The 19,148-nt window shown below is 38.8% G+C and overlaps 1 protein-coding gene across 11 annotated transcripts in view; it reads right to left on the reverse strand.

Moving 5' to 3' along the window:
• MPDZ (multiple PDZ domain crumbs cell polarity complex component) overlaps window positions 1–19,148 on the reverse strand; it is a 157,972-nt gene that overhangs the window by 18,438 nt on the left and 120,386 nt on the right. For all 11 annotated transcript variants that reach the window (XM_036926642.2, XM_036926643.2, XM_036926637.2 and 8 more), the window contains 7 exons: window positions 18,842–19,004; window positions 16,986–17,182; window positions 15,768–15,859; window positions 15,464–15,554; window positions 6,822–6,902; window positions 924–1,016; window positions 759–833 (listed from right to left, as the gene is read on the reverse strand). In XM_036926642.2, the coding sequence (XP_036782537.2) occupies window positions 759–833; window positions 924–1,016; window positions 6,822–6,902; window positions 15,464–15,554; window positions 15,768–15,859; window positions 16,986–17,182; window positions 18,842–19,004 (792 nt within the window). The remainder of the gene's footprint in view (window positions 1–758; window positions 834–923; window positions 1,017–6,821; window positions 6,903–15,463; window positions 15,555–15,767; window positions 15,860–16,985; window positions 17,183–18,841; window positions 19,005–19,148) is intronic.

Consider the following 19,148-nt stretch of genomic DNA (forward strand, 5'->3'; position numbering starts at 1 on the left):
AGCTTACACAAACACTTCTAAATAAAATGGAAACTTATGTTGAAAGAAAGATAAGGAAAACCCTGTAGAAGAATCAAGCCCAATGGAAAATTAGAACATAGCCATATGGATTAAAGGATCCAACTTACACATTTATTAAAACTCAGTTAAAAAAAATGATTTCAGCTTCTTGCTGGCCAATGTAGAAATGGAAACATTTGCATGCCAAATCTCAAGAGAAATACAGCTTTTTTTTTCTAGCACATAGATATGAAAGGCCTCAAATGAGACTTACAGTAAATATTATGGTCACTTTTGAGGAGAAGGGAACTTCAGGTACAAATAAGTGTTTAACCCCAATAGAAGTTATACATTTAACAGTGGAGTCTTAAAAAAAAACAACAACAGTGGAGTGCTTAAAAAAAGCAACATACAAACGGATATTTATGGGAGCAAGCATTCATAAAAACATTCCTTTGATCTTAACACTAAATTGACCTTTGTTTAGAAATTTCAAGTTTTCCTAAGGGAAAATGGGAATCATATTTATCAAAAATGCCCATTAAATACTGAATTTACCAAGCAAAAGGAAATACCTTAATATGACGTTAAATGAAAAACAGCAAAAATTGAAGAATTTTCAATAATCTCTTATCTTCTTCAGGGATATCTAACATAGATATTTAGCTCTAGTGCCTGAGCACCCCCACTCACCAAAAAAGTTTTAGCCATGTCAAAGAGTGGTTCATAGTATCTTTTGCTTTATTTTAGAAAAGTACCTTTTCAACAGGACAGCCGACAACAACTTCATCATCAATAGCCAAGATCTGATCTCCAACTTTGAGCCGGCCATCCTGAATGGAAATATGGAAGATTTGGGGTGACTTTGCAGATGTAATCCCCTTTCCCATCACTTTATGACAGTGAGAAAGGGGAAGTCTCACCATGGCTGCCACCCCATGCTCTGTTAGACTCTTTATGATGACTCCGCCGAGAGTATCTTCTTCACTGATAGCAATGCCCAAACCCCCTTGATCCTAGAGAAATAAAAACCAGAACACTCAGAAAACTTGTAAAAAATTAAATTTATCCAAATGGAAAGGTATGTGGCCATAATTTCTGAATATCACCTTATACCCAACAGCTAGAAAAGCAATTAAAACTTCTAAAGTCCACTACTAGAAATCTCTTTTCTTAAGCAAACTTTGCATTTTTTAAAATTGGAATAAATTCTCCTCTGCCAAATATATACAAGTATTTTCACACCTACCATATGTCTACTATCTCTTGTATCTTTAGCATATATTTTTTCAGTAACACATCTCCAGTAAATTTAGCAAAATATGCAGAGAACAAAGATGCATTCAATAATTCAATGAACATCAATGTTTATGAATTTAGTTTTTGGTAACTAGCTGGCTGAACAAGTCATTCAAAACCAAAGGAAGTATCCTCCTATTTCTTCTCTTTGACTTACAGCTTAGAAATAATTAGACTAGCCTCTTCATATCTCTTTGCCACCCTTCCTCCTTTAGCAGACTGCAGTTACTGCTGCAGCTCTGTCCTTTCTGGGACTGGACTTGTGTTTTGATCTGGTACAGAATGAAAATACTAACTCTGAGCCCAAAGACCTGTGAAAATCCACCAGTGCTAGCGAGCTGAACTTTTTTGTCTGTATTTTCTCCATTTTCTTTTATCAAAACCAAATGTTCAATAATACTGGTGTTTATTCTTTTTTAGTGTTTACATGAATAAAATTAAAATGAGTTTTGGACATTGTCATTTTAGTTAGAGCTATCAAAGTTTCATTTCAGTTTCCATCCAGGGAAATGTAAAGCAAAAGAGAGAAAAGGGAGTCTTGTAATAGTTTCTCTGAAATGTTCATGAGAGCAAAGCCTACCACTGGACATGTAGGATCATGACCATGACACTGAGGGAGGCTTCACCATCATTTTAAAGGTTCTAACATAGATTACTGATGCCTGACGACTTTCAGGACTCTTCACTGGGCATCTCTCTACCACCACTCTCTCTCCAGGTAATCAGTCCTGTGTATGAGACGGAGAAATCTATGCTTTTAGGGTAGGCAGAGCTCAGTTCTAACTTATTTTTGCCTAGATGTAGAGATCTAGATATGTCACTTAACAACTCTAAACCACAATTTTCTTATCTAAAAAAAAAAAATGAATAATACTTGCCCAAGCACAAGGTTGCTTTGAGGACCAAGTGTAATAAGAAAGGGCTTGAAAGCTGGATGCCCTATACAAAAGTATTGTTATTGAACATACATTCCTTCTACTATAGGATATACTCCAGAGGACATAATCCAATTACTTTGGATAAATTGTCCAAACTTGCCAGAATTTTGAAACCCTAAACCCAATGTATTGGCCAAAGACTTAGGCTTAATGAATGAAGGTCAACATGCTATCAAATTGACATAATCCCAATGCCAATGTCAAATGTAAATAATTTAGTTATCTTCTATTTGGGATTGTCAAAACCAACAGTCTTTCCCATTACCACAAAGAAATATTTGTTTGAATAAGCAGTGCTCTCTATCTGGAATAATTTTATGTACTCAGTTCTGCAATTTGATTCTATTATTATCCATTCACTTTACTGTAGTCACAAAAGTACTTTACTAGTACAGTGGGTATTTGCTGGTTGTTTACCTAATACCCACTCTCATCTCAACTGTTTGTACAACTCGTAGATTTGCATTAGAATCCCCAGCTCCCTGTCCCACTGCTACCTCAAACACCACACACACTCTCTCTTTCTCTCTTACTCACTCTCACTCCCTTTCTCTGCCTATGTTTTGGATGGTAGTTTAAACATATGTTCACAAACTCTTTAATAGTCCTCCAATCAAGAAGGAGATCTTGAGTGTACAATGAACTTGATGACCTGATTATAACAAATAATATAAAGCAGAAATGATGGTGTGCAATTTCATATTTGGGGGGGAAAAAAGACATTAGGGTTTCTTCCTTGCTCTTTCTCTTTAATCACATGCTCTGAGGGAAGTCAGCTTAGCTGCCATGCCATGAGGACACTCAAACAGTCCCAAAGAGAGGAAATAAGGCTTCCTTCCAATTGCCATTTGATTAAACCATCATGCATGTGGATCCTCCAGCACCAGTCAAGCCTTTAGATGACTGAAGCTAGCTGGCAGTCTGTTGGCAGCTGCACAAGATTATGATGAGATCACATAGTTAAACTGCTTCCAAATTCCTGACCCAAAGAAACTGTGAGATAACAAATGTCAATTATTTTAAGTTGCTAAGTTTTGTGGTAATTTGCTATGTGGCAATGGATAAGTAGCTCCAAGAATGAGTTAGAATGACTTAAATCAATTGTGTAAATCTACTCCCATGGCCACAGTCCCTAGCTTAGGCTGGACTGGTACAATCAGGATGAATCTCAGGGTTTCTATTCAGAATTTTGGGACAGCCACTCAATCCCCAATTCCCAACTGTATGTGAAAGTAGCAGCACATGACCCAAATATGGTTGACAGCCATTCTAAAACTATGAAGACCACCAGCCTTGAGACAGAGCTCATACTGGATGGCTGTGCAGGGGAGAGGGAGAGAAATTGCCTTCACTGACATTACTGGGCCCCATGATCAGCTGTCCTTGAAGTCTGCTGACCAGTTAGCTGGGCCCATAAATCATCTTCTTTGGTTAAGCCTGGTAGAGTAAGTTTTTGTTATTAGCAACAGGCAAAGGGCTAAAAGGAACAATAAACTACATACTTGTATGTATAATATTCCCTGATCCTACTTAAAATACTACAAAAATACATACATACATACATACATATATATATATGTATATATATATATGTATTGAATGGAAAAGGGGACTTGGAAGTAGAAGACCAGAGTTTAAGTTCTAGCTCTACAATTTTAAGGTATAGGGACTGTTAAAAATTGGAAAAATATTAGCAATCTCCTAGGATGCTGAGAAGTAAATGACCTAATGCACACATGTGAATTCACCATTATATTTTCTAATAATCATAATTTTAAAAAATACAGGATAGTATAAATAACAAAGGATTTCAGATGAGGTATGGTTGTTGAAAGGCTAGTTAATTTTCCCTTCTTTGCTTTCTTGAGTTTTGTTCCCAGAGTTGACTAATAATGGGGTTCACAGTGTACAGGCATATAGTATGATGTGTCATTGAATAACTCATTTTTAGCAATGACTCCCTCAAAGGATGTTTTCAAGGACATTCTGTGGAGCATTCAGAACCTCACAGTTAAAAAAATTAATGATAGTAATACCTTGCACTGTACTAAGTGCTTTATACAAACTCTTTAATCCTTACAAAAATATCTCAAATATGAAGATATTATTAATTTCCCAATCTTACAGACAAGGAAACTGAGGCTAAATAAGTTAAGTGGCTCCAAAAGCCCACATTTAAATTTCTGATTGACTGCCTCTTTGCTGCCATCTGATTTTTAAAGTTTTTTTTAATATTACCCCATAGTCATTTTGGATTTCATCAACAAATACATTTCAGTTACCTGAGATTTAGATTTGTTTGAAATCTACACATAAATGGAAGTTTTCCATAGACAATAAAAGCAAGTTTTTCAAGTTCTTAGATTCCTCTATAGCAACTAATTCAGAAGGGAAAGTGAACATAATAGACACCTGTTGAATAAATCAGCAGTAGGCTAAAGGCAGAGATAAGCTTTTATGTTGCTGGATGAAGAAAACTTGTTCATTAACTTAAACAATCACAACGAATAAATCCCTGATACAGGCAGCCATATTTATTGAAAAAAAAAAGGTAGGGACCAATGGGATTACATGACTTTTCAGACATCACTCAGAATGTGAAAAGGACTTCTCAAAGATACTGAATTCATTTCTTTGAAAATGGAAATCTTTGAGACATTGTGAGTAAGTGATCAGGATAATGTAAACATCTATGAAACATCTTAACCAGTTAGCTTAATGCAGGAAAAGAAAGTATCAGAGAAAATCAGTGCCATGAAGCAATCAGACATCTCTTTGCCAGCTTATTCTTTCCTAATAATTACAATAATAATAAAAACAACAGTTAATACTAATGTATATATGTGCCAGGTACTGGACTCTAAACACAAGTATAATTCCCAAAGTATATATATTTAATCCTCACTACAACTGTATGAGGTAAGCACTATTAGTGTCTGAATATGGGAGAGGAGAAACTATGTAGGGATTAAGAAACCTGCTCAGGGTCCCAGCCAATAGCCTGTACAAGACAAAGTGAGGGCTCCAACCCAGGAGGCCTGGCTTTAAGTCCAGAAGCTCAACTCAGCAGTGTCCTGATCTTTATTCATCTGTTTAACAAGGCCATTCCCCCAACATTTCCTAGGCACTCATTGTATTTTAGGATGTACTGTACCCTAGGTACATAAATTAAATCAGTGCCATGAAAGGTCAAAAAAATCTAATTTGGAGCTTTTTGAAAGATAGTATTACCTGAGATTTGAAAAAAAAATCATTCATTATAACAAATTATGTTTCATAATTAACAAATTATATGGGACTGATTGCATGGTTAGATACTATAAACTAACACTTCAGGATTTAGGAGCAAAAGGAAACTCAACTCTGAAGTCAGCAGGGGAAAAAGTAATGTATTATCTCCCTCAAATGGAAATAGAATGATGGACTCTTGAAGTGTATGGATTTCTTGGTAGTAAAGGCGAAGGTTTTTAATAGATTTCTGTTCTTTTCCCTTTACCTGCAGCACAAATTGCCCACAATAAGGACTTCTCTTAAACATGTATGACAGGACTAGGGCAATCCATTTTTGTACAGGGGTATCTATTTTAAAAAAGGAACCAAATCTACAGCATCACACTATTTTTTCCCCTAAATGCTTGACAAAGTCTGACCATTTACCAGGCGTTCTGCCAATCACTTTATAAACCACACAATGTTTACAATTCCCTATGTTCAAGGCAATACTATAATCTCGAATTCACAGATAAGAGAACTGAGGCAAAGGAAGATCACACAATGTGTCCCGTATGTACCTGATGAAGCAAGAATTCAATGCAGACAAACAGATGGACTCTGGAGCCCAAGCTCTTTAGCATCCTGTTGCACTGCCTCACAGCCTGAGAGCAGTACATAGACCATACCTCTTCTTTCTGCCACCAGCATTTCCAGTACATACTCCCCCAGGCCCACCTCATTCCTTCCTCTTCTCAAGTAGCATATCAATGCTCTTCCTGCTTCACTCCTATTCATCTACCATCCACCCACCTTCCAGTGTGAGCCTGCAGCACCTGACAGCATTTAAAGGTTTCTGTTCAGCAAACTACCTTCTGAAAGTAGTCATTTGAACCTAAGTTTCAAATCTTTTCAGAAGCAAATACCTCACAGATACCTATCAGTAAAACTTCTGGTTATTTGAGCTTTCACTTTTATGAAGGACAAAGACTGTACTTTTGTTTCTCTATTCTTTTTATTTCCTCCATCCCAGGTCCTTGGTAAATGATGCAAAGGAGATGCTAAATGTCATACCTGGGGTAATTACAAGGCAGGAAAAGCTGGGTCCTTGCTAAATTATCAATTAGAAAAGTAGTTCTGGAGCTCTGGTGTGCACTGGAATCATGGAGCAGGCTTACTAAACACAAACTGTGGGCCCACTCCCCAAGTTTCTCACTCAGTAGGTCTGGGTGGGCCCAAACATTTGCATTTCTAACAAAATCCCAGGAAGTACTGATATTACTAGTCTGGAGACCACACTTTCAAGAAACAATGCACAATAACACTGGTGCAAAGGTACTCACATTATTTCATTCCAATTCAAAGCAGATTTACCTTGGGAAGCTCCAGATGTTGCACATTTTTAAAGGAACTGAGGTCTACAGCTGCACCAGAAATAGTAATACTTGGTTCAGCCTGACAGAGAAAAGGAAATGGCAAAATGTGCAACGGTTACACATCTTTGTTTAAATATAAGGGTCACTTAATCAAAATTATTTCATATATAGTAATTTGTATTACTATCTTAGCATTTCATGACATTTATGAACATTATATTCTCTTCAAAATACTAATGAGGGTGGAGCCAAGATGGTGGCGTGAGTAGTTCAGTGGAAATCACCTCCCAAAAACATATATATTTATGGAAATACAGTAAATACAACTACTCCTAAAAGAGACACCAGTGGATACAGTACAACAGTCAGGATACACCTACATCTGCGAGAACTCAACATCACACGAGGGGGATAAGATACAAGCTGCGGCCAGGGAGGACACAAATGCCCCCCGACCCCAGAACCTGGCAGGAAGAAAGGAGTGGGAGCAGGGAGGGGGTGAAAGCCCAGGACTGCTAAACAACCAGCTCTAGAACTCCACAGACACAAGGTGCACCGGGTGCTAGATATTAGACAAAAAGAAAAGCAAAACTTGCGGACAGGTCCCTGCAACTGGTGCCCCTGAGACAAAAGAAAAGCGAGTGCTTTTTTGCAAGTCTTAAAGGCATAGGGACACTACAGCTGGACAAAGTCATCCCGGCACACTTAGCCAGCAGCTGAGAATCCTGGGGAACTTTAGGCACCGTAACCCCCTGGGCGGCAGAGCAGCTCTGAAGCCCCTCATGGCACTAAGCAGCGTGCCAGTTGTTCCCTCAACTGGCGCAGACCCCAACACACTGGCCCAGTAGTGGGAGAGTGGCAGCACGTGCCGGGGGCAGCAGGGCCGCAGGGGACTGGGAGCAGCTCGTGCGAGCCTGCCATGGTGGCAAACGAGCAGCCAGGGAGAGAGACCCACACGCACTGGTGGCAGCAATGCCAGAGGGGCCCGGGAGAGGTCGTCCGTGTGAGCCTGTGGCGGCGGTGATCAAGTGGCCCGGGAGCAACCCGCGCGTGCCAGCGGCAGCGGCACCAGAGAGGCACGGGAGAGGCCCGTGCGCACCTGCAGCGGTACCAGAGGGAGCAGCCACGCTCCCAGGAGCTGACTGGAAACCCAGCCCGGCGCACAGCCGCCCGGGCCCGATCCAAAGGCTGCTGCTAGTACACAGCTGCCCGGCAGGGGCACCGCTATCACGGAGGAGTGCACCTGGCGTGCCTGCCACTGCCTGCAGGGCTCTGCGCTGCTCTGACGGAGACCCCGCCCACAACAGCTTAGGGGTTCAACTCTGTGGCTGTTCCAGGAGTGCGGGTAACCAACACAGGCAGTGGAGAAGGGCAAGGAATCCACCAAGCAGGAAAGGACTTCCTTCTCCCAGCTGACACACCCACAACCTGCCTACAGCCACTGCTATCACCATGAAAAGGCCAAAAAATTTAGTCCAGTCCAAAATAGTCCAGACAACCTCTAAGAGAGGATCTTCAGAGACAGACCTAACCAGTCTCCCTGAAAAAGAATTCAAAATAAAAATCATAAACATGCTGACGGAGCTGCAGAGAAATATACAAGAGCTACGGGATGACATCCGGAGGGAGATTACAGAAATGAAACAATCTCTGGAAGGATTTATAAGCAGAATGGATAGGATGCAAGAGGCCATTGATGGAATAGAAACCAGAGAACAAAAATGCACAGAAGCTGATGCAGAGAGAGATAAAAGGATCTCCAGGAATGAAACAATATTAAGAGAGCTGTGTGACCAATCCAAAAGGAACAATATCTGCATTATAGGGGTACCAGAAGAAGAAGAGAGAGTAAAAGGGATAGAAAGTGTCTTTGAAGAAATAATTGCTGAGAACTTCCCCAAACTGGGGGAGGAAACAGTTACTCAGGTTACGGAGGTACACAGAACTCCCGAGAGACGGGACACAAAGAGGACAATACCAAGACACATAATAATTAAAATGGCAAAGATCAAGGACAAGGACAGAGTATTAAAGGCAGCCAGAGAGAGAGAAAAGGTCACCTACAAAGGAAAATCCATCAGGCCATCATCAGACTTCTCAACAGAAACCTTAAAGTCCAGAAGAGAATGGAATGATATATTCAATGCAATGAAACAGAAGAGCCTTGAACCAAGGATACTGTATCCAGGATGATTATCATTTAAATATGAAGGAGGGATTAAACAATTCCCGGACAAGCAAAAGTTGAGGGAATTTTCCTCCCACAAACCACCTCTACAGGGTATCTTAGAGGGACTGCTCTAGATGGGAGCACTCCTAAAAAGAGCCCAGAACAAAACACCCAACATATGAAGAATTGAGGAGGAGGAATAAGAAGGGAGAGAAATAATCATCAGTCTGTGTTTATAATAGCTCAATAAGCGAGTTAAGTTAGACAATAAGGTAGTAAACAAGCTAACCTTCAACCTTTGGTAACCACAAATCTAAAGCCTGCAATGGCAATAAGTACATATCTTTCAGTAATCACCCTAAATGCAAATGGACTGAATGCACCAATCAAAAGACACAGAGTAATAGAATGGATAAAAAAGCAAGACCCATCTATATGCTGCTTACAAGAGACTCACCTCAAACCCAAAGACATGCACAGACTAAAAGTCAAGGGATGGAAAAAGATATTTCATGCAAACAACAGGGAGAAAAAAGCAGGTGTTGCAATACTAGTATCAGACAAAATAGACTTCAAAACAAAGAAAGTAACAAGAGATAAAGAAGGACACTACATAATGATAAAGGGCTCAGTCCAACAAGAGGATATAACCATTATAAACATATACGCACCCAATACAGGAGCACCAACATATGTGAAACAAATACTTACAGAATTAAAGGAGAAAATAGAATGCAACACATTCATGTTGGGAGACTTTAAAACACCACTCACTCCAAAGGACAGATCCACCAGACAGAAAATAAGTAAGGACACAGAGGCACCAAACAACACACTAGAAGAGATGGACCTAATAGACATCTATAGAACTCTACATCCAAAAGCAACAGGATACACATTCTTCTCAAGTGCAAATGGAACATTCTCCAGAATAGACCACATACTAGGCCACAAAAAGAGCTTCAGTAAATTCCAAACGACTGAAATCCTACCAACCAACTTTTCAGACCACAAAGGTATAAAACTAGAAATAAATTGTATAAAGAAAGCAAATAGGCTCACAAACACATGGCAGTTTAACAACATGCTCCTAAATAATCAATGCATCAACGACCAAATTAAAATGGAGATACAGCAATATGTGGACACAAATGACAACAACAATACAAAGCCCCAACTTCTGTGGAACGCAGCAAAAGCAGTCTTAAGAGGAAAGTATATAGCAATCCAGGCATATTTAAAGAAGGAAGAATAATCCCAAATGAATAGTCTAATGTCACAATTATCGAAACTGGATAAAGAAGAACAAATGAGGCCTAAGGTCAGGAGACAGAGAGACATAATAAAGATCAGAGAAGAAATAAATAAAATTGAGAAGAATAAAACAATAGCAAAAATCAATGAAACCAAGAACTGGTTCTTCGAGAAAATAAACAAAATAGATAAGCCTCTAGAAAGACTTGCTAAGAGAAAAAGAGAATCAACACACATCAACAGAATCAGAAATGAGAAAGGATAAATCACAACGGACCCCACAGAAATAAAAAGAAGTAATAGAGAATATTATGAAAACCTATATGCTAACAACCTTAAAAACCTAGGAGAAATGGACAACTTCCTAGAAAAATACAACCTTCCAAGACTGACCCAGGAAGAAACAGAAAATCTAAACAGACCAATTACCAGCAACGAAATTGAAGCGGTAATCAAAAAACTACCCAAGAACAAAACCCCCGGGCCAGATGGATTTACCTTGGAATTTTATCAGACATACAGAGAAGATATAATACTCATTCTCCTTAAAGTTTTCCAAAAAGTAGAAGAGGAGGGAATACTCTCAAACTCATTCTATGAAGCCAACATCACCCTAATACCAAAACCAGGCAAAGACCCCACCAAAAAAGAAAACTACAGACCAATATCCCTGATGAACATAGATGCAAAAATACTCAACAAAATATTAGCAAACCGAATTCAAAAATACATCAAGAGGATCATACACCATGACCAAGTGGGATTCATCCCAGGGATGCAAGGATGGTACAACATTCGAAAATTCATCAACATCATCCACCACATCAACAAAAAGGACAAAAACCACATGATCATCTCCATAGATGCTGAAAAAGCATTCGACAAAATTCAACATCCATTCATGATAAAAACTCTCAATAAAATGGGCATAGAGGGCAAGTACCTCAACATAATGAAGGCCATATATGATAAACCCACAGCCAACATCATACTGAACAGCGAGAAGCTGAAAGCTTTTCCTCTGAGATAGGGAACAAGACAGGGATGCCCACTCTCCACACTGTTATTCAACATAATACTGGAAGTTCTAGCCATGGCAATTAGACAAAACAAAGAAATACAAGGAATCCAGATTGGTAAGGAAGAAGTCAAACTGTCACTATTTGTAGATGACATGATATTGGACATAAAAAACCCTAAAGACTCCACTCCAAAACTGCTAGAACTAGTATCGGAATTCAGCAAAGTTGCAGGATACAAAATTAACACACAGAAATCTGTGGCTTTCCTATAAACTAACAATGAACTAAGAGAAAGAGAAATCAGGAAAACAATTCCATTCACAATTGCATCAAAAAGAACAAAATACCTAGGAATAAACCTAACCAAGGAAGTGAAAGACCTATACCCTGAAAACTACAGGATACATCTTAAGAGAAATTAAAGAGGACACTAACAAATGGAAAATCATCCCATGCTCTTGGCTAGGAAGAATTAATATAGTCAAAATGGCCATCCTGCCCAAAGCAATATACAGATTCAATGCAATCCCTATCAAATTACCAACAGTATTCTTCAATGAACTGGAACAAATAGTTCAAAAATTCATATGGAAACACCAAAGACTCCAAATAGCCAAAGCAATCCTGAGAAGGAAGAATAAAGTGGGCGGGATCTCGCTCCCCAACTTCAAGCTCTACTACAAAGCCACAGTAATCAAGGCAATTTGGTACTGGCACAAGAACAGAGCCACAAACCAGTGGAATAGAATAGAGACTCCAAACATTTACCCAAACATATATGGTCAACTAATATAGGATAAAGGAGCCATGGACATACAATGGGGAAATGACAGTCTCTTCAACAGATGGTGCTGGTAAGACTGGAAAGCTACATGTAAGAGAATGAAACTGGATCACTGTCTAACGCCATACACAAAAGTAAATTTGAAATGGAACAGAGATATGAATGTAAGTCATGAAACCATAAAACTCTTAGAAAAAAACATAGGCAAAAATCTCTTGGACATAAACACGAGTGAATTCTTCATGAACATATCTCTCCGGGCAAGGGAAACAAAAGCAAAAATGAACAGGTGGGACTATATCAAGCTTAAAAGCTTCTATACAGCAAAGGACACCATCAATAGAACAAAAAGGCATCCTACAGTATGGGAGAATATATTCATAAATGACAGATCCGATAAAGGGTTGACATCCAAAATATATAAAGAGCTCACACACCTCAACAAACAAAAAACAAATAATACAATTAAAAAATGGGCAGAGGAGCTGAATAGACAGTTCTCTAAAGAAGAAATTAAGATGGCCAACAGACACATGAAAAGATGCTCCACATCGCTTGTCATCAGAGAAATGCTAATTAAAACCACAATGAGATATCATCTCACACCAGTAAGGATCGCCACCATCCAAAAGACAGACAACAACAAATGTTGGTGAGATTGTGGAGAAAGGGGAACGCTCCTACACTGTTGGTGGGAATGTAAATTAGTGCAAGAATTGTGGTAAGCAGTATGGAGATTCCTCAAAATGCTTAAAATAGAAATACCATTTGACCCAGGAATTCCACTTCTGGAATTTACCCTAAGAATGCAGCAGCCCAGTTTGAAAAAGACAGATGCACCCCCTATGTTTATCACAGCACTATTTACAATAGCCAAGAAATGGAAGCAACCTATATGTCCATCAGTAGATGAATGGATAAAGAAGATGTGGTACATATACACAATGGAATATTTATTCAGCCATAATTAGAAAACAAATCCTACCATTTGCAACAACATGGATGGAGCTAGAGGGTATTATGCTCAGTGAAATAAGCCAGGCAGAGAAAGACAAGTACCAAATGATTTCACTCATATGTGGAGTGTAAGAGTAAGGAAAACCTGAGGGAACAAAACAGCAGCAAACTCACAGAACCCAAGAATGGACTGACAGTTACCAAAGGGAAACGGACTGGGGAGGATGGGTGGGAAGGGAGGGATAAGGGCGGGAAAAAGAAAGGGGGCATTATGAGTAACATGTATAATGTGGAGGGTGTACGGGGCGGGCTCTACAACACAGAGAAGGCAAGTAGTGATTTTACAGCATCTTACTACACTGATGGATAGTGACTGTGAAGGGGTATGTGGGGGGGACTTGGTGAAGGGGGGAGCCTAGTAAACATAATGTTCTTCATGTAATTGTAGATTAATGATACCAAAAAAAAATACTAATAAGGTGTGATTAGACAGCAATTATTTTAGAGCAGACACAAGGTGGTTCTCAAGATTGCCTGGATTTACTCTATAATGAAATTCAATACCAACCTAGCTATCAAGTGCTGAAACTCATGGGAACATTCACACTGGCAGAGGCACCAGTCATTATTTTTAATGTGCCAGTCATCAAATGAGTTAAGGAGTTATTAAATGTTTTACCTAAAAATTATTAAAATACAACCTTTTCTTAAAAGATGTACTTCATATGAATTCATATGAAAATAACATTTTCTAATTTATTATCTTGAAAGATCATTTGATTCAGCTCACTACTCTGAGCAATTCCTTAGTTCTACAGAATGAGACAATAATTCTTCTATCTGTCTTTTGCATAGGTAAGTCCGATGTTTATATACTCATTTGGGGAAAAGTGTTCCTATTTCTATACCTTCTCCTGCTGATAATTATCATGATATTTCTAATTTTAAGCTTTTCATTCTATGATACCTCCTTTTATTCATCCTACACACATATGCAAAGCTTTTCCAAATCAAAACAAAACTCCTACTAAAAAGTTCTCCTTTTCCATTCCCTAGCCACTCCCTTCTCTTTCCTAATTTCTTATCCATATCATTTGCTCTCTCAAAAATCACTGATAATCTGCTAATTGCCAAGTCCCATGGACTCACTTTATTCATCTTCTCCCTTAACCTCTGCAGCACTCAGGGTTGTAGAACATAACCTTCTTCTTGACATGCGCTCTCCTCAGCTGCTGTGCAACACGCCTGCTTGGTTCCTCCTCTTTATCCTTGACCACTCTGTGTTAGCCTTCTTCTGTATTGTTGGTATCACATAATTATGACCTTGGCTCTCTTCTAAAAATTCTGTCCGAGAGAGACTCAGCTCCAATAGCTGACAAATGCCAAATCTGCCTCTATGGGAATTCACCTGTAAGCTCTAGACCAAATGTCCCAATGCACACCTTGACCAGCCTTTCCAACAGGTACTTCATTCTTAACCTGCCTCAAACTGTGTGTTTTCTATTTTTAATTTTTTTCTGTTCTTAAATTTAGTTTTATTTTTTATTTTATTTTTTTCTCTTTTGGTGAAAGTCAGCCATCCATCAAGTTACCAAGTCAGCTATCTAGAAGTCTTGACATCTTGTCTGTTTCATGCATGTGCCTATTTCCAGCTTAAACAACAGTACCTGGTACAAGGCAGACACTACCCAATAAATATTTGTTGGATAAATAGATTCTAAACTACTCATTTTTCCTCACTGATTTAGATGTGTGTGAAGTAATGGCAATTTGGGCCCTAAACATCTGACATAATCATTTTCTTCTTTTTGTATTAGTTCAGGCCCTTACTTTCTCCTGAAGTGCTCTAATAATTTTCTTATTCCTTTTAACTTCTCTTCCTTGCAATCTCTGATTTTAATCTCTGCTATTTCCAGAGACATTTTTAAAAAATACAATTCTCATTGAGTTCCCCACACCTTCGAAGACAAAGTCTATATCACTGTTTCCATATCTGACCCTATCTCCTTTCTCTGTGACCCTTTCCTCACAAGCTCCCCCTTCCCTACCTCCAACTTCAGTGATGCTCTGCAGTGTTCAATTCCCTGCATTTGCCAGAGCCTCCATGACTTCCTCAGGCCATGACCTCTGCTTGTAACACTTCTGCCCTCCAAGTCTCCTTCCAACACACACTTTATGTGTAACCTCCTCTATAAAGTCTTACTCTCACTCTCTGCAGAAGCAGAAGTGACAACTCCTTTTAACCTTCATTATTCCCTATGCAGACCCTATGAGCAGCCTTCATGTAAGTGTTGTGCTTATTTTTCATGAATATTTCTTGTATTAGACTATAAATCCCTTGGGGGCCAAGACTATAACTTACGATCCCTGGAAGGGTTCTATAGTTCTTAGCTGAATTAATAAGTGGTTTATCAATCAAATCTTCAAAAGAAAAAAACCCACAAACTACATACCTCCTTATTTTGAATATTCTCTGAGGTAGAAGGTAAAGGTTCTACTGTATTTCCAGGACATACAGCCATCTGACTCACTGCATCTTTATTTCTAAAAGAAAGATTATTGATATATAATAACATAAGGATTCATTTTATTTTTATTCTTTTACATGAAGACTCAGAAGGACTACTGGAGAAAACTATATAATCCCAAAGACCTGGAACTACAACACTCACACATTTATGAATGTTTTATTTTTATTCAGAAAAACTCAGAACTGAAAAACAAAATGTTCAGTAAACCAGAAAAAGAAAATCTCACCTGATAAAAATTATTTTTACTTTAGAAGGGGCACATTTAATGATTGATGAAGCATTCTGATGACTTCTTCCATATAAAATCTGACCATTGATCTATGAGAAATAAATATCATTAATTGACTCTGGAATTCGAATTTTGTAAATTTTTATCATCCTTTCTAGGTAATGAAAAGCACATTTTTTTCTTCCTTAAAGCACTGTATGAGTTTTCTTTCCCAGAACATGAACACAACTTTGAAGATGAATAAAGACAGGCTCATGTTGAAAGCCAACATTAAAATGACATGCATGTACTCTGAATGAACACCATGAACTAAAGAGGCACCACTTGTGTTGACTGTAGGAGTACAGATGAAAGTTCCTGCCAGGCACTGGGCTTCCAGCATGCTTTGCACAAAGCTAAGAGCTCTCCGGAAGACTTGTGACCTACAGAGATCATCTTAGGAAGCCCCCTACTGTCCTATTTCCCAGTTAGTCTCAAAACCTAAGCCCTAAAAAAGTCCACTGGGAGAAACAATGCCAGCAGACTCAGGATTTGGGCAGCAGAATGTGTCTAAGCAGCACAGTGCCTACTGGAAACTGGTCATCTAGTAATTGCTTACTGAATCTTCCTAGCCAACAGAGAAACACATGAGGTACAAGTAAAAGTATTAGGCTAATATAAAGACATGTGGATCCTAGGCTACATGAAACAAGGGCAAACAAAACAAGCAAATACAATTCTAAATGCTATACAGTATGGTTCACAAAGTTACTTGTTTGGTGGGCTGAGTTACTGTTATCATTATGTAGCCTTAACCTTGATCACACCTCACCCCCACTCCCATCATTTACCCAATTATGGATTAAATTTCCATAATGTCCTGTGGATTCGTTTCATTACTGAGGAGTGGTTGGTCATTTGACTTTTCAGACACTCCTAATAAAAATGCAGCATACAAGACAACGTTTCTGAAGTGTGATCTTTATTACTGTCTAGGGGCCAAAATGGTTTCTGGTACTGCACGGTCATGACCTTTTAATGGAAGTTAATGGGAACATGGACTCTACTCAGTAGAGATCTTGTTTATAATCAGATTTGCTGCAATGCATCTATTTTATTAGGCAAGCGATAGTTTTCTCAGTCACCAAATGAGGACTGGGTGGATATTTTGGAAACTGATGATTCCACTGCACTGATTGAGCAAGAGTAAACTCAGCATTTTCCACAAGAACTTACCTCTAAAAGCTCATCGGCAATCTGCAATCGACCATCTTTCCCAGCTGCTCCATTTGGATCAATCCCCACTATAAAGACACTCATTCTGGATCGGTCTTTGTTCCCAGCAAGACTTAGACCCAAACCACTATGACCTTTCTCCAGTTCAATCATATGCAGCTTGCCCGTTAGGGTTCCATAACGCTCTGTGATACTTTCTACACACAATGACAAAAAAATCATAGGTACTGAGAATTAATCACAACAAATTTAGCCTCAAAAGGGCATCATTTGTACTAAAATGTAATCCTTGGCACTTAAGCTAAATAGACTGGGTGTCCAGACTGGTTTCCTGAAGTGCCCAAACTTCGAGGACTTTCTTTGGAGTGCAATGTCTGATTAATCAGGTCACCTGTGGTGATCACATTAACAAACCCTCAAAAGATTAGAGAGTTACTTCATCATTTGTAGAGGAGAACAGAACATTCAGAGTATTTTCTTCACTTGTCAGTGGAAACTTTTCTCTACTGGAGAATCTACACTGCATTCACATCATGTTGGGCAGTTGCTGGCTATGTGTATCCAAAAGAAAGGGAATGAGTTTTTTTACTACAGAGTCATCAGGCCAGGGAAAGTCAATATACCAGTCCCAGTTTTTTGGGACACATGTCCTAATCAGATAAGACCTTTCGTATCTCCCATCCCGCACGTTCAAAAGGAGCCGACACTAGTGGCCAGCCATGGGAGTGAGCCACCATGTAGGCCCAGACTGACAGAGCCTAGTTAACCACAGCACCATGGAAGGTTAAAAATAAATTGTTTTCTTAAGCCATTATGTTTTGGGGTGGCTTATGACATGAAAATAGATGACAGAAACATTCTGTTTCATGTTTTCCTCAGAGTAGATTCTGGCCACCTTGGTAGATAAGCAATACACTCTAATTCATCAGAAATAGACTGAGAAAGCTTCAAACTTTACAAATCATCTCTTAGAAAATGTCACTATATGGCTAATGTCATGCATTCTATATTAATTCTTAACTGAATCAATTTCATAAATTGCCATTTTCATGATTCCTTCCAGAATCCAACAGCACAGCTTTTACACTCTTAACATCCTAACAGCACATATGATCATTTTCTTAAAAGAAATAATTGTATTTTTAAACGGAACCTTTTAAAGCACTGATACATTTATAATTTTTGGCTAAATTTTTACTATTTCCCTGAACAATGGTTTATTTCCTTAGGAAACAGAAACACCCAATGATCCTAATGAAAGCTGCCTTTGAATGCTTCCTGTGCTTTAGGCATTGTGTTTAGCACTTCTCAGACATTGTCCAATTTAATGTCAGCAATCTGAGATAAGAACTGCATTTAAAAAGGGAAAACCACCACACTAAAACTTAGAAGTGGTTAACCAACTTGCCAAATGCCTCAAGTTGTTATCTCAACAATTATACTATCTTACCATCCTAGAACAGAGATACTGAAGTTCTGGGTGTAATATCAACAACCAGATCTTACAATGAGGCATCTGAAGCCTAGAGAGTGGTGATGACTTGTTCAGGACCACAAGGTAGCTGATGCATGACTGGCTTCTGAGAGTGCCCCGCCTCCTATAGTTCTCTTACAAATGGCACACTGGGCTTCAACAGGAAAGTATATTTAAAAGAAAGGAAGAGCATGACTTCATACATCAGGAATGTGTGCTGTATTCAAGCAAAAAAAATATATTTTCCCCCCCCACACAAAATTTCAGTAAGTATAACTAAAGCTGAAATATTTATGCATCCAGGGCATAATAAACCTTGAGAAACTCAGAGCTGTTTTTTAATAACTCTTATAATTAAATGCATCACAAAAAGACAACTTACTCCAGCTGTAACCAAACTCGTCTTCTTTGTCCACATCTTCTGAGATATTGCTTGCAGATGACTGTGTTTGATCACCGCTCATTTCTACAAATGCTGAAGAAGGGGGCGGAGGCACACTGCACAACAGAGCCTTTTCTGGCTCTGATTCTGACTGACTGGGTGCCTGTGGGAACAAGAAGAATGCAGTGGGTATGTGCAGTCTAAGGAAGAAAAACTTAAGGAAAGGAAATGAGCATAAAGTGAAAAACAAAAACTGGTTCAAACATATCTGACAAGTAATGGAATAAAATATGAAATGGTAGATAGG

The sequence above is a fragment of the Manis pentadactyla genome, chromosome 3 (genome assembly GCF_030020395.1).
Source record: "Manis pentadactyla isolate mManPen7 chromosome 3, mManPen7.hap1, whole genome shotgun sequence".
NCBI classification, from domain to species: domain Eukaryota; kingdom Metazoa; phylum Chordata; class Mammalia; order Pholidota; family Manidae; genus Manis; species Manis pentadactyla.